At 33.8% G+C, this 15,449-nt stretch overlaps 1 protein-coding gene across 6 annotated transcripts in view; it reads right to left on the bottom strand.

Moving 5' to 3' along the window:
* Wdr7 (WD repeat domain 7) overlaps positions 1 to 15,449 on the bottom strand; it is a 329,483-nt gene that overhangs the window by 123,036 nt on the left and 190,998 nt on the right. For all 6 annotated transcript variants that reach the window (XM_074069754.1, XM_074069755.1, XM_074069752.1 and 3 more), the window contains one exon: positions 6,149 to 6,370. In XM_074069754.1, coding sequence (XP_073925855.1) covers positions 6,149 to 6,370 — 222 coding nt within the window. The remainder of the gene's footprint in view (positions 1 to 6,148; positions 6,371 to 15,449) is intronic.

The following is a 15,449-nucleotide window of genomic DNA, read 5'->3' on the forward strand; positions in this document are numbered from 1 at the left end:
CTGTTTACCCTTTTCCCAGAACAAAAATGTAAATACACACAAGTGTGGCACTTTCCATGTAATGTAACTAATATCAGGCACCTTGGCTGAAGAACCCTAGCATTATGGTATTTCTAAAGACTGACCATGAGGAAAAATTCATTTTTGCTAATCTAAGTATTTCTTTCACACCACAGATGAAAGCCATTTCCTAAATACAGAGATGTGGATTTTCTATGTGTTTGTATTTCCACAGCACTGATGCAAGATTCATAGATGTTCAGATTTACAGGCAGCCTGGTACTCACTGATTTCCACTTTTTTTGCAGCACAACTTTTTGAATGCTACTTGTTTATAACACAGAACAGCTATATGAAATGGGGAAAATACACCACTTTTGAGTTGGAGCATAGGTGTTCAAATACAGGCTTGGCACGTTTCAGCAGTATAATCTTAAATAATTGACATATGGTCTCAATTTATTGTCCACACAAAGAAAGTTTAATTTCACAAATCTTTGGTTATGTTTGCTGAACTTGGCAAAGCTCAGTATCCTCACCTGATAAACGGGAAGAGTAACAGTACTTATTTAGTAGGATGAGAAGACTGAATAAGATAATGCCTGGCAAAGAATAAATGCTCACTAATCAGCTATCACTACTGTGCCTCATGCTGTGCGAGGTGTGGGGTAAAAGTACCCCACAAGAGGTAGAGTGTTAAGGAAAGGGAGGTCCCTTCCTTCTCCCTTTCTGGTATGACAGAAAGGGAAAATGGGGACATACCTAAGACAGTAAGGCACTGAAGGGAAAGCTGGGGAGACATTCATCTCCCCACCTTCTGAGAATGAAGGACTCACTTCCTTAAGATTGTAGGGATGGTAGCATTTGAACAGTTTCAGCTGAAGCCTTTTATGGGCTCTGCAGTAGGATGAGGAAAACTGTCAATCTGAGGTCCCAGTCTCTTTTAGGGTACCCCTAAATTCAACGACTGATTGACATGGGATATTGAAGTTGAACCTTGTGCCCTAATTTAGTATAATTCTGAAATGTCACTCTAGTACAGAGTTCCCTATGACCAGCCAAGGCTTTCTATGGAACCCAAACCCAGTTCAACTCTTCCCCTGTCCAGTCCTGCTTCTTTCACTCCCCTCAGGCTATTGATCCCAGGAACACTTCTGCACACAAATCTGTCTGACACTACTGCCTTGGGAAATGACTTATGACACTTGCCCAGAGTCAAAAGCTAATGAGAGATCAAAATGGAATTTACTACAGATGTGCCAGCATAATTCTACAATTATAAAATGAGCAGAAAAGACCAAATGAAACAAAATACCTACAAGGTAATATTATAAATAACATTCTAAAATGTTCTAATAAAGTCTCATCATGGATTAGAATAAAAATGAGTTCACTTGATAGGAAATAAGAGTCTCTACTCCTACATGGAGTGCGAAGGAGGCAAAGAAGACTTTCCTGGATGCTTTGTATTTCACTTCAGAAACAGAGACTAACTGGACTAAAAGGGACCTTAAAGTCAAAATGGGTCCCATTCATTATTTTTTAGAAGAAGATACTGTAACCCAGAGGGATAGTCAGCTTACCCAAGGGTATAATATAGACCTCTTATTAACATCAGAGTCTTTCAGCTCTGTCATCAATGTTATTTCAACATATACAAAGTGTAAGTCCCCCCAAAAAAAAAGTCATCTAGGTTCAAAATTAAGTATAAAATGGGACTGACAGAGTGGTTCAAGTGGTAGAGTGCCTGTCTAGCAAGCATGAGGCCTTGAGTTCAAACCCCAGTACCACCAAACAAAACAAAAAGTATAAAATATGTTATAAAACTAAGTGAGTTTTGAATTATGCATCAGTGTCACTCTTTCCTTCCATCAACATGGCCAACTGGGATTTGACTACGTTATGAGTTTTCACAGAATGGCTTTGTGAGGAAGCCTAAGACTCACCATCTACACATCTAACCACATTAGCAATTAAAGTTCATCAAATATTGTGTCTTAATGGCCTTATCTCAAATGAGGATAATAATTATTATCTCACTCAATAAGGTGCCATAGAGACTAAATATTTAATGGCAGTAATGCCTTCTAAATGTCACATAAACAAACATGGCAATACGTATAGCAGCTTTTGGTAATGTAATAGATTATAATTATAACTAATATTATGCATGACTGATTGAAAAGAACCAAGTAAAACATTTAGGCTTCTGTTTCCAAACAGGAGAGTAAGATTCAAATTAATAAATTTACATTTAGTTAAGATACCCCAACTTAAAAAAAAAAAAGTCTTGAAAAATCACTGTGGTAGACAAATGTACCACCAATGAAGAAGACCTATGAATAAAAAAATTGGGTAATGGAATGGAAGTTATAAGCAAATCCATGATTAACCTTAAAATATTCCATAGTTCTTAAAGCAAAATGGGGTAAGCAAAAGAGAGGTGAGAAATATTAAGGATATTTTAAACTAGATTTACTAGATTCTATATCATTCATTTTGATATAGTACTTCTTGGTTGCCATAAACTGCTCAGAATCTCTCCATCTTCTCTTTCAATGAAATAATCATAAATATAATTTGTTAAGAAGCATTACCTTCTTCCCTGCCCAATCTAGTTCATTACCTAAAATTCTCAAGCACACCCACACCGACACTAGGTTCTAAAACACTTAGATATTTGAAATGACTGGGTAACTTTTTTTTGCCTTGCTTGGGAAAGTTGAGGCGGTACAATGCAAAAGACCCTCACTAAAGGGAGAGAATGGGATTTTCCTCAAGTCTGAAATATGTGTTGGGACTCTCTTCCATGTAGTTAAGCTCCGATTTAAAAGGCGGGGTGGGGGGGGGGGCGGCAATACTAACACCCTTCAATTCTATTATCAATTCCCAAGCTGTCTTTGAAAAAAAAATCTCTATTTCTATTTTGTCATAGCTTTTAAATCCCTCTTCGCCTAACCCCTTCCTCTATTTCTAGGAAGGAAGTACTAGCTAGAGAACTAACAATTTACAACTGGATTTAGTGCAGTTAAAAGAAAAGATGTTATCAGAAGCAAATTCACGATTAACAGATTTTTGAGTAAAGGGTAGAAAAGTGGTAACAGTTATGCCTGGTGGTATTCACCTATAATTCCAGCACTCAGGAGACTGAGGTAAGAAGATGGAGAAGGTGAGGTGAACCTGGGTTACACAGTGAGACTCAAAGAACAAAATGAAAAGAAGAAAAGTGGGAACAAAAGCAGTCTAGGATAATGTGGTATAAATTAATGTACCTAGCAAACAGCCAATGCCTTGGGTGAAATCAATCAGCAATTCACAAGTTTACAATGTTCCTGCATTTATACAGACATACTAGGTTATGGGAAAATTCCATAAGAAATAGTATTTATGTTCAATTTCCTAGCAGGAAAATATAAAATACAAAAGGTTACCATTGAGGAATTATATGAAACATGTTAGAATCCATATCTTCAATGTAAGTAGTTAACTCCCTTCAACTGAGAGCACCTTAAGACTTATCAGGGATTAGATTTAAAAACACAAATACTTTCTTTTTTGTTTTTTGAGACAGGGTTGAACTCAAACTTGGGATCCTCCTGCCTCTGCCTCCACATGCTAGATTATAGGTATGCACTACCATGCCTTGGCACAAGACTTTTAAGACACAAGTAGCTTAAAGGAATTGATTTATGGATACTAAGTTTACAAATTAACTCCTTCTTTAAAACTGTGAGGATAGAAATTTTTTTCTTTTCAAGATGTAAGATTTATGACTTATAAAGAAGAATTTCTTTATATATTTTAAATAATGCACATTAAAAGCATATATATTAAAAGAATAGTTTTCATTTTATACATCAATATTCATAATATCCTCAGAAATATAACTTTTACAAACATTTAAACTTATAGTTAAAAAGGTTTAACAATCAAAAATGTACAAAAGGTTAGACATTTCTTGATAGTTTGTAGAGAGCTAGTAGGCAAAAAAGTTTGAAAGCCACCAGACTAAAATTCACGTAAAAATTTCAGTAATCTCTACTATTCTAAATGCTAAGATTCTAAGTAGTACACTACATATGAAGTTTTAGGCTGTCTGGAGTGACATAGATAAATAAACCTTATTAAATATTTGCACAGGGTGTTATGAATGGAAAGCAGAGAACTTGATCTCAAGAAAAGGGAAAGAGGCTGAAATTGAGAGAAGGGGACAAGCAGTATGGAGCCCTCTGCAGGAGAGGGAAAGTGGTGCGCCCAGGTGGAGAATGGAGACTGCATGGGATTTTAGGTCACAAGAAGTTTGAGTTCATGTTGGAGTTTTACTACTTTTTGGCTGAACCACTTTGAAAAAGTCTTAAGTTCATTTTAACGATCACATGAGTGATAGAAAAGAGAGTGTAGATGATAAAGTTATAGTCATTAAACCTTCGCCTAGAAGCCAGTAAACAGTGGCCATTTGTAATGGTCAAATGCATGAACTCTGCAACCAACAGACCAGACTGACGCAGACACTGCTGTCTGCTAGAGGTAGATCATGGTCAGATTAGCTAAGCCTGTTTTCTGTGTGAAATGGAGATGGTAGAGGTACCCATGTTATAGATTATCATGAAGACTAAGTTAATGAATGTATTGAGCTTAAAAACAAAGCTCAAAATAGTTGCTTTAAAAATGTTAGAGAACGAAAAATATTACATATGCACACAGGCCTGAAGTTAAACTCTCCTTCACACTTTAAAGAAAAATGAAGGACAGGAGTGTTAAACAGGTCTTTTCCAGGGATGGGTACCAGTGAAAGAGAAGAAGGAATAGGAAAGGGTGAATTCATATATGAAAACAGAAGAATGAAACCTGCTGAAATTGTTCTATGAAGGGGGAGGGGGAGGAAGACGAAGGATGGAGAGGTTAAGTTTAAGATATATTGTAAGCACATATGTAAATATCACAATGTATCCCCTTGTACTATTATATGCTAATAAAAATAGTTGCTTTATTATTGTTTGTGTTGTTTTTACTCTGATTTTCAATGTCAAATAGGAATCAAGAGATAGTCACTAATAAGTATTTGCTGAATTAAGACTCCTACAGAATAATTACAAAAGCAGCAGCTAACTCTATTGAAAGACTTTCATAACAAAACCCAGTAACACAGGTATGAGACAATGGTCAGGTCTCTGCTGTCATAACTAACAAAGTAACATTTATTCCCTTTATGAAAGGCCCCAAACCCAAAGAATACACAGCATTTCATTCTACGAAGAATACTTTGTAATGTAATCAGGAGGATTATATTTGGTGCTTAAAGATGAAACAAATTACTAGAAATGATTTTTCAGTAAGATAGGAATACTCTGACCTTCTCTAAAGGATTTCCAACACTGAAGTACCAAAAGACCTCATTTTAAAATACCATAACCTACATCCATATACCAAGCATAAAACTGTAGGTATATGACACAAGCAAGGCCTTTGAGCTCTAATTGTAGTAGTTTAGTCATTTAAAAACAGTTATTGAAATTATTTTAATTACAGAGGTAATTAATAATTTATCATTCCTGCTCTTTTCTTTTGGTGTTTCACCCCTCCCTGACTTTTCAAACCACATTTGAGGACAAACTACATAGTGCTTCAGAAATTATTTTTTAAAGTTTTAAGTTGAAATAAGCTTTCATACATTTTGGCAAGCACCTTGACCAAATTGCAAAAGCATAGAGCTCAGAAATATGTTATTTTAAGAAAATCATTTAATAGGCCATGCTTTACCTTTTAAAAAAGAAGTCCAGGCCGGGTGCCGGTGGCTCATGTGTGTGAACCTCGCTACTCAGGAGGCGAGATCAGGAGGATCACGGTTCAAAGCCAACCTAGGCAAATACCCTACATACGGTCATGAGACCCTACCTCAAAAAAGGGCTGGTGGATGGCTCAAGGTGTCGCCCCTGATTCAAATCCCAGCACCCCGCTCCCCCTAAAAAAGAAAAAAGTTCAGGTAACTGTAACTAAAGAGTAACGTTCCAAACAGATTTCTCTGCTTTATAACTTCAAGCATTCTGGATGAGCTAAAACCCAGGTTGTCTTCAATCTTCTGAGATTCTGTTGACAAATAAAGTGTATTAAAAAGCAACAGATTAACACTGGGAATTTAAAAACTTACAAGTATGCCTGGCCAATGAGTAGTTAGATCCAGCACTAGTCAAACCAAATCCTTCAGGAATTTGACTAGAGCTTCGGGGTCTGGTCAATAGTTTAGGAGGTTCAATTTCAGCACCAAATTCAGCTCCTATAACTCCTAGTAAAACGATGGCAGTAGCTTGCTTCCGTCTTTCCTCATAAGATGTGGAAATTTTCTTCATTTGTGGGACACTGGATAAGCAACCTAAAATCCAAAACATACTATAAATTAAAGGGATATCAACTTTAAAAAGACATGTGATTATAAAAACATTCTAGATTATACATTTAGGAATGAAGAGTATTTTTCAATAAACACCACCAAACAACTGGATAGGGCCAAAAAGACGTAGCTGAGTCTAAGAAATGGAAATGGCAGGACATCACACAAAAAAGATTGCTCATTGTTGCTGTTGTAATTTCTTAACTTCTGTACAACATACAAAATCTCAAACAAGCCCATAGAGAACAGATTTATCCTTAAAAATATTCTTTCTTCCATATAAAAGTTTAGTTATTATCCATTTTCCTGATTTGTCAAATTTTACATAGTATATTTCAAATTTTGTGTAGATTTTTGATGCTTTATAATGATGCTTTTCCAATATTGCAAAATTATTTTCTAACTTCCAAGGTCATGATAAATCACCTTCCATCAATTACTCTAGATTTAAATGCTTAAATATATTTCATTAATACTAACAAATATTTTCTGATCAAATACCATAGTGTATATTTTTCTTCACAGAAATTTTCTAGTTTTTTAAAGACAAAAAGGCTCATAAAATGCATTAGCAGGTACATGCTATTAACAGATTCAAAGTACAACCCCAATCTGTGATAGTTAAGGTAACTAAAGTGTGAAAAAACATCTAAAAGCTTAACCATGATAAAAAGAAAAAAAAAATCAATGATCCGTGCCTCTGTGGTTTATAGCACCTTAATTTTAAACGAAGTGTTGTTTAACAGTTTGACCATCTGTATCTCAACGCATGCATTTAAAACCAACTTTATTTATGTACGAGAACAGACACAAGGACTAAGAACACAGTACAACTACATCTAGATTCACTGACTCTAGTACTATATATTCTACTCTTTATAAGTAGTTTTGAAACAGGAAGCAAACTGAGCTCCCCTCCCCCCAAGTCTCAGCAAGAGCATGCTCCATAACAATAGTTCAAAGGAAAGCTCTATTCTGCAGTTGCACTGATTGTTCTGTCAGCTGACCTCTGCAGAAGGGAATTGCTAACCGCTGCCTTGCTCCTTAGCTGACAAATGAATGATCGCAGCTCCATCTATTTTCACTATGGCTGCCTCTAGCCCAGGTGCTCAGACAGAGAGCCCGGTGTGACATCTTAGATCAAGATGAATTGGCACAAACTCCTGATCCAAGATTGTTTTATACCATTTAATTTAGTTTCTTCCCTTGCTTGGATGAGCACAGCTCTGGTTATGGATTTCTATTCTAATGTACTGAAGCAGGCCCTGAAAGAAGCCAATGAAGCAGCTGCTGGAGCAAGGGACTGCAGGGATACTGATCAATAGGCAAGGCATTGACCCCAGCCGTTCAGCCTCTGCAACGGCCACTGCTTGAAGGGGGAGGGAGCGCAGAAGCACACATGGGCTGCTTCCAGTCGGAAATTAAACAACAGGGGCATTCAGAGAGCTCCGCCTATCCCTGGTCCTCCACCTTCTCTCTGTTCCTTTTGTTTAATTACTTCAATCTTGTCTTAACTCCCAATCCTCAGGAAGGAATTAGGACTTTGAGGAAGTTTTAATAATGTACTTTCAAGCAGCAATTTGTAAATTTTATCCCTAGGCTAATAAAAAGAATTGTAACAGGTGCCCTCTGCTAAGTGGCCAAAATATGAAATCTTAATTAGCTGTCAAGAACATCACTTGGTGTAATTTAAAGTTTGGCTTGTGCATAGGCTCATAACAATACTGTCCATTTGGATGAAGTTGAAATTCTATGGTTTGTAATTTTTATCACCAACTCAGATGTGAAAAGACCATAGCTCTTTGTTAACAAGAGATAAAAAAGTAGACAAGGAATCCCTAAAAGAGCCTCCTATTGATTAGTGATTGTATAAGGTACAGATGTATATCCCTACTACTGTTGTAAAAATAACAGCAGTTTCTCATTTTTTAATTTTTCAAATTTGGAAGCATTGTTACATGATTAATTTGGCACATGTTTTGTGTTAAATAGTTCAAGGAATATGCGATCAGCTGCAATGCTTTCCTACAAGTAAACTGACAATCAAATGGGAGATTTTGAGATAATAAAAATAAAACAATTCTCTAAAAGTAAACCTTTCTACGGTTTCATTTGTCTCATGAAAATTTGTTATTTTTTCACAGAGACATGGCTCCATTTAATCATGCTAAAGGGTGACATGGAGATCCATTTTCTTGACAGGACGGTTGATCACCCTATCACAGTAAGAAAATTAATACCTTCAACTAGCCCTGTGTGGAAAACAGAAGCTACGTGCAATGGTATAAAGGACATAAATGTTATGTATTTTAAGTTGCAAACAGATACATGTTCAATGTGGAAATGATAGGTTTCCTCATTACTGGGTTACTCTTAACAAAATGTGAGGTTTTGATTTTATGAAAACGACCATTTAATTCATGGTGTTCCTCAAAAGTACATAATTGTCTTTACATTTAGCATAATTGACTCCAGATTTGCAAGAACAGGAGTAAACACTTTACTTACAGCTTAACTAGAGCACAGGTAAAATATCTGAGAAATTTAAGCTATTTAAAGGGCTATGAGATATTGATTACTTCATTTAAAAAGCAGTCAGAGAGTGCAACCAAGAGGTCAAGATAAATTTAACAGTTTGAAGCACTTTACTAAATAACTCTAAAGATCATGTTAATTGGCTCTGTGCAGTTCTAGGGTAAAATTAATTTTATCCTAGCTTACAATAAAAGGATTAAAAGACATATTAAGTTCTTCAGCTGTAACTGGACTAGGAATCAATGGGTTTGAATTAAGGCTAAACGCAGTTTTATGAGAGCTGGACTACCAGCAGAAACTTTATATCTGCAATTAGCCACACACTTTGATGGAGCGCTATTACTATATTAAAACCTTAGGTAAGTAGATACTGTCAATTTACTACTTGGAAAAAATACTTTACAACTGTGTGATCTGGTAAAACTGTTTTAAAAAATTTGATTCTTTGTGTAGGTCTCAGTATCAGAATGTATTTTATAGTTGATTTATACATAAGTACATTTCAAGTAAAAACTAATGAATAACGTGCTGCACTCAGAAATCCCTCAAGATTTTAACTACATTTGCAGGATAGCCTACATCAGAACTTACAACCAGGATTTTCTTTTTAAATCAACACATTATTTTAAGATTGGTCTTAGAATACCAATTTTATGTCGGAAATTTCTGGCATATGATAGAGTCCAAATGACATTCATAATGATATATTCTCTGAGTTTCATATAAATTTCAGTATACCCTCAAACATCATTTTGGGGATTTAGAAATATCTGTTCATGACAGATGAACATAAAATAAATTTTTCTTTACTTTTCATATTTAATATCTTAGAATCATATGTATAAGAGATGAGTTGTTTTAATATGTGCTGCATAATAAAGGGAAAACACTCTATACTTAATAAAATGTACCAAAATACATTAATAAGTAACCATGACTTTTAACTCTACCCCAAAAAAACCCACATTCTTATTTTTAAAAGATTACAAAAACAGTAAATTCCAAGATCTTATAACAGAACACAGGGATTCTTTAAAATCATTTGGATTAAGCTAGAAAATATTTTCTGTTATGGTTCTTTACAGGCTTGTTTTATTTGCAATAAAGTATATTTGCTAATATTAGATTTTAACCAGTAATTCTGAGCAAACATAAACTTATCAAAGTGAACCTTGTTAATATTGGCAATCTAGAGGGCAAGAGGAATCCCAGAATTGAGACTCATGATTGGCTATTTACAGTATCTGACACAATGAGAATGGTCTTAGCATAGCATTCAAAGCTCTGCAAATGTTTGTCCATACAGCGACAGATAGATCTATTTTCAGAACTGTGAAATATTCTTCTAAAATTATTTTTTATCAATTTCTATTTTTTCAGCCCCAAAGATATTTTAAATGTGATGTCCACAAATATTGGCTATAGACAGCATATATAAAAGTACATACTAAGTAATGGTGAGTTTAAAATAATTCATGACAATGAAATTTATCTAATCAAGAGATATTTTAAACTAGATTTTTAAAAGTTGAATTCAAATGGTCTTTTAGATGTACTTTCATCAAAAAAATTTTTCTGATTGACTACTATCTAAATTGATATACATAACTGTCTAATGGAATATTACTAATTTATTTTTAAGACATGCCTTCTTAATAATCATTATAGGCTCCTAGTCAAATGTTAAGTCTACATACATACATGCTGCAGATACAGAATTATACACACATGTAGCATATAACATTCTTAGTGAGAGTCTCAGAACATTATACCCGAGTGGGCTATATTTTTGAAATTTCATGATGTTGTTGTCCATACTTTAGAATCATCAGAAGAAAAACACTGGACCTCAGTAGACTTTTCAGAGTGTAAACTATTTCTAGATAAGTTTGGCCCAAACATTTTCCATATTACTACCTAAAGAATGAAAACACAATGTCAGAAAAAGTCAAATTTTACCAGTTATGTAACAGTAGTGTTCCAAATAAGCCTATTAACAATAGAGAAAATGATCCTTAAAATAAGAAAAAATATTAATTCATTTTAAAAATAATTTGATGTGAAGAGCTTCAAATGCTATAGTATTCTACTAATTAAATTTCAGTTATCCAATGTACCCCAATTCTTCGTCAAATCCTGCAAAGGTGAATTTATTGAATGACAACACCGTAAAGGCATCAATCAGTGACAATCCAGCGTGAGAAAGGACCTGCGTGGTGATTAAGTGGTGAATCCAGGTCGCACTGACTATTCATAAAGATTTGAGGATCTATGGCAGTAAAATTATGTGATTAAGCACCTTTCTAAACTAAGAGTTCTTATAAGACTATTACACATTATTTTCATTTGTTGGCATAGCTTACAAGCTCCGCAATTTTTACAAAACATATTAAATAAATTTTGATAAGAAAAAATATAATCATTGCAGATGGTTGTACATGGAATTGTGCATGACTAACTGTGCAAGTGAAGTAAATAAAACAGTGTGCAAGTTTTTTACATTTTCTTTTCTATTTCCTACAGGAAAAAAAAGATGAACTAATTAAAAATGACTGTCAAGGAGCACTTTCACATTTATTTTCAAACTTTCACATTATTACCAAAGCAGGTGTGAGTGCAGAATGTAACAGGGTAGGACTTTCCCCCATTGTCTTAAAAACATTCCAGTTGCTTTGTGATCTGCTAGTGTTTTCCTCACTTCTATGACAGTGCAGATGGAACGTACTCCCCAAATCTATGGTTTTTACTGTTGCTGCTGCTGCATTATTCCCCTCACTTAAAAGCTGAGGAAAACAAATGTGCTATTAATTTGTATGCATGCCCTATAGCCCCCTGCTGGTGCACACCAGGTTCTGCAAATGCATATTTCTCTCTGCTGCTGCTGATTAAGCCATTCTGAAATAATGTCTCTTTGTAAAAATGTGTATTATCAGCATGTGTATTTGATAAAATACACCAAGCCATTTCCTACTAAATCAGATCAAAGCAAAGTATCTGACCAATTTTAAAATGACTTTCAAAGAAAATTTAATATTATCATTATTATCCTACAAGTGTGTTAATTACTTTGATAATTAGAAACCTTAACCTTTGACAGCAACTTGCTTGTTTGTAAATATCTCACATAAAAATTTCTTATTCCTCATAAAGATACTGTTCTACACTTGCTCTTTCATGAGTTTTCATTATCTTACTGTTCTCTTATCCTCTATCCAAACATCAAAAAGTCTATTGTTTTATTTTGCCTTTACTTTAAGTGCAAGCATTCAAAGCTTGGGAGAAAACTGAGACTTTTAAGAATCCTAAATATCTAAGACATCTAGGTAATCAGAAATCGGGTAGGTAATAATTATCTCAGAAAATATTCAATTCTTGGTTCAATTTACTTTTCTAAGGTGACTCTGAGACATATACCAAGTTTTAAAAACTGTAGAAACTGTAACATCAGGAAGAGTATTATTAGCATTTTCTTAAAGAAAGGAAACTTTTCAGGAACGCAGTGGTAAGTGACTTATAAAATTATGTAATTCTCAAGCCTAGCAAATCATTCTCATGATCTTTTCTCATAGTTATTGTTTAAAAACATTAATTCCTCCAATGATTAACTTATAAAAATACTGGTGTCGACCTGGTTTGGTTCTGTAAAACATATGAAAACATTCTGTGATTGTTTGAATACATTCCAAGAAAAAAAAATATGGAACTTGAAGAATACCTTTCATGAGGATTTTATACCTACTCATTACAGTAGAGTGGGAAATAAATTGTTATGCCTGAGGTCATTTCTATTCATAAAATAACAATTTATTGGATTCATTTAATATAGTTTAATCTAGACATTTATCTCTGTCCACTCAGTGATATAAAATTGAAATCAAAAGGGCTTTCTTGTACCATCTCTGAGGAGTTAACAAGTACATCTTCATGCATAAGGAGAGTTGCAGTATTCTTTTTTTTTTTAAGAGTTATACATTTGGTCCCAATAATGAAACAATGATATGTGACTAAAAGTTACATTTTTTTAAGGTTTTTTTTTTGGAATAAATCAGTCTTTTTAATGGATTTCCTGCTTTTATTTTTCATAGTCAATGCTCTTTCTGATTTTGAAAATTTTTCACCTATTTCACGTTATTCTTTTCTGCTGCTTTCTCGACTTTGAGTGAGGTGTTAAGCAGAAATAATAATTGAGGGCAACATAATACCTTGGAAATTAGTGGCCACAGTTCTGTAGTAGCAGCAGATGCAGGTGAAATTGTGACACGCCCAATGCAAAGTTTTATAGTAAAGACTTCATCCAGTGCACAAATACCTGAGATACATTAGCCAAAAACAGCAGAGATATATAAAACCACAAATAAAAAATTTATAAGAGTCATCTTTTTAGGCATCTTGTGAGTTATTAAAACTCAATAAAAATTAACATATAATTCTTAAGAACTAAATGAGTAAAGAAATTTAAAGGAGAAATGAAAATGTCAAGAACTTTGAATTTTAATTTATTAATCACCTAAACAATCAATAATGTAAACCTTCGAGTTTACAGAAAAAAACAAATAACTACAAGTAACCTAAGCATTCATATTTAAAGTCCAAAACCACTGGTAAAATAAACCAAACCCTCAAACTACTTAGTATATATTCATTATCAGAACACAACCTAAAAGGAAAAAAAGAAGTAGTCTGACTGTAGCCAAAGGATATACATATTGGAAAGTGGCTAATTCCCATTTTCCCTGAGATTTCTATCTTTAGAGAGCCTGAAGAAATTGCAAGCTTGAATTGCTAGTAGACAGCTACACAGAATTTTCATTTCTGATCCTGTTATATGTTTGGGTTTTCATCCTTTTTAAACTACATGCAGAAAAGTGAAATCTGTGTTTATGAAGTTATTATGGATAATTTTTAAAGAATTTTACAATTACTCATTTCATAAGAGTTAACTAGCCTAACAAATTAACTGTAGTTGCAATTTGATAAAAACTTTTCACAGATTTTTGCCCATAGCTACAATTTCTTTTACTATAATGCTCAAATAAGCAATGTACAGATATTAAAACTTACTAATATTCTCTTTCATATAACTATTATATATGGTTTCCTATTAATTAGTTAATTCCATTTAGAACTTGAAGCTGAGTTATCTACATGTATGAAGCTAAAACAGCCTCTAGGCCTTGAAATTTTGCTGAGCCCTTCTGGTGTTAACTCAGCAATATATATAAGAGAGCTAACTCACTGATTGTTATGACTCTGGATTTGGAAAGCTACAATTCCCAAAATGAACACTAAGAGAAAAATTTAATGATTTAACTTATACATGGAGTCAGTCAGATATTTGGACTTAGAAGATATCATGCTGTATTTAAAGGCTGGTTTTAAAACAATCTATTTCTGGTACATGATAAGAGAATTACTTCCTCAAAATTCTTCCTTACTAGTTCAAATCATTAATAGTTGTGAAGGGGGATGGCTTTCCAGTCTTCTCTTATCTTAACTCATTTTTTATGAAGACAGATTTTTCCCGCTCCATATATAAAACCCTCAATATACATATGTATTGATGTTGGATAAACACACATACCAGAAAATGACTCTTTCTATTTAACTGCTCTTAGTCTTTTGGAGGGGACAAAATAGGAATATAAAATCAAGAAAAAATGAAAATTACTGAGAACTCTTGCGACCACAAGAACACCAGTCTCAGTATCATAAATTGCCATACAAAGGTCCAACACAGCTAGTTGAAAACAATCCAATACAAAACAAGAATTTAATGTATAGTTATAATTTATCTTAGTATTGTGTTTTCTCTTACTAACAAAGGAAAAGTGGATAGTTTTGGTAATATTTCACCTATGTATTTGATTTCTACAAAATAACAAGGCATTAATTATGGGAAAAATCCTCTCAAAATATGTTAAGGACAAAAGGTTCCCCATTTTAAAAATGCCTGAGGTCCATCTGTTAAATAATTAAAAAATAACACTGGGTCCATACAAACTTCATTTGTTTATACAAAGTATGCCACACATTTACTAATATTAGATTGGTGGTAATGACACAATTATAGGCTTATCACAATCACTTTTCAAAACTTTACAATCACTTTACACAAACAGAAATACCATAGGATTTGAAAAAGAAATGAAAAGAAGTCAGAATCAGAATTATAAAAAATCTTGTAGGTCCAAGATGAGATGACTGTTGAGGGGGTGATTTTTAGAGGAAAAGGAGGGTCAAAGGCCTCCTTTGTAGGCAAACCAATACCCATATTTTACAGATAAGGAAGGTTAAATAGGTTAAGTGTTTAAATGACAAGATGAAGGGAACAGACAGAGTGGTCACTCATGGCACCATCATCCAGATTGATCTCTAGAATATTCCCTGGGCTGTCAGTGTTTGTTATACAGAAACTTTTTAACATTTGACCCCTGCTTCAATATGAATCACTATCAGATTTCTAATTCTGTATAATTTTAAATGTTTCTTAAATAAAATAATGAGCAAATAAAATCATAGCTAGAAA

The sequence above is a fragment of the Castor canadensis genome, chromosome 4 (assembly GCF_047511655.1).
Source record: "Castor canadensis chromosome 4, mCasCan1.hap1v2, whole genome shotgun sequence".
Lineage (NCBI taxonomy): Eukaryota > Metazoa > Chordata > Mammalia > Rodentia > Castoridae > Castor > Castor canadensis.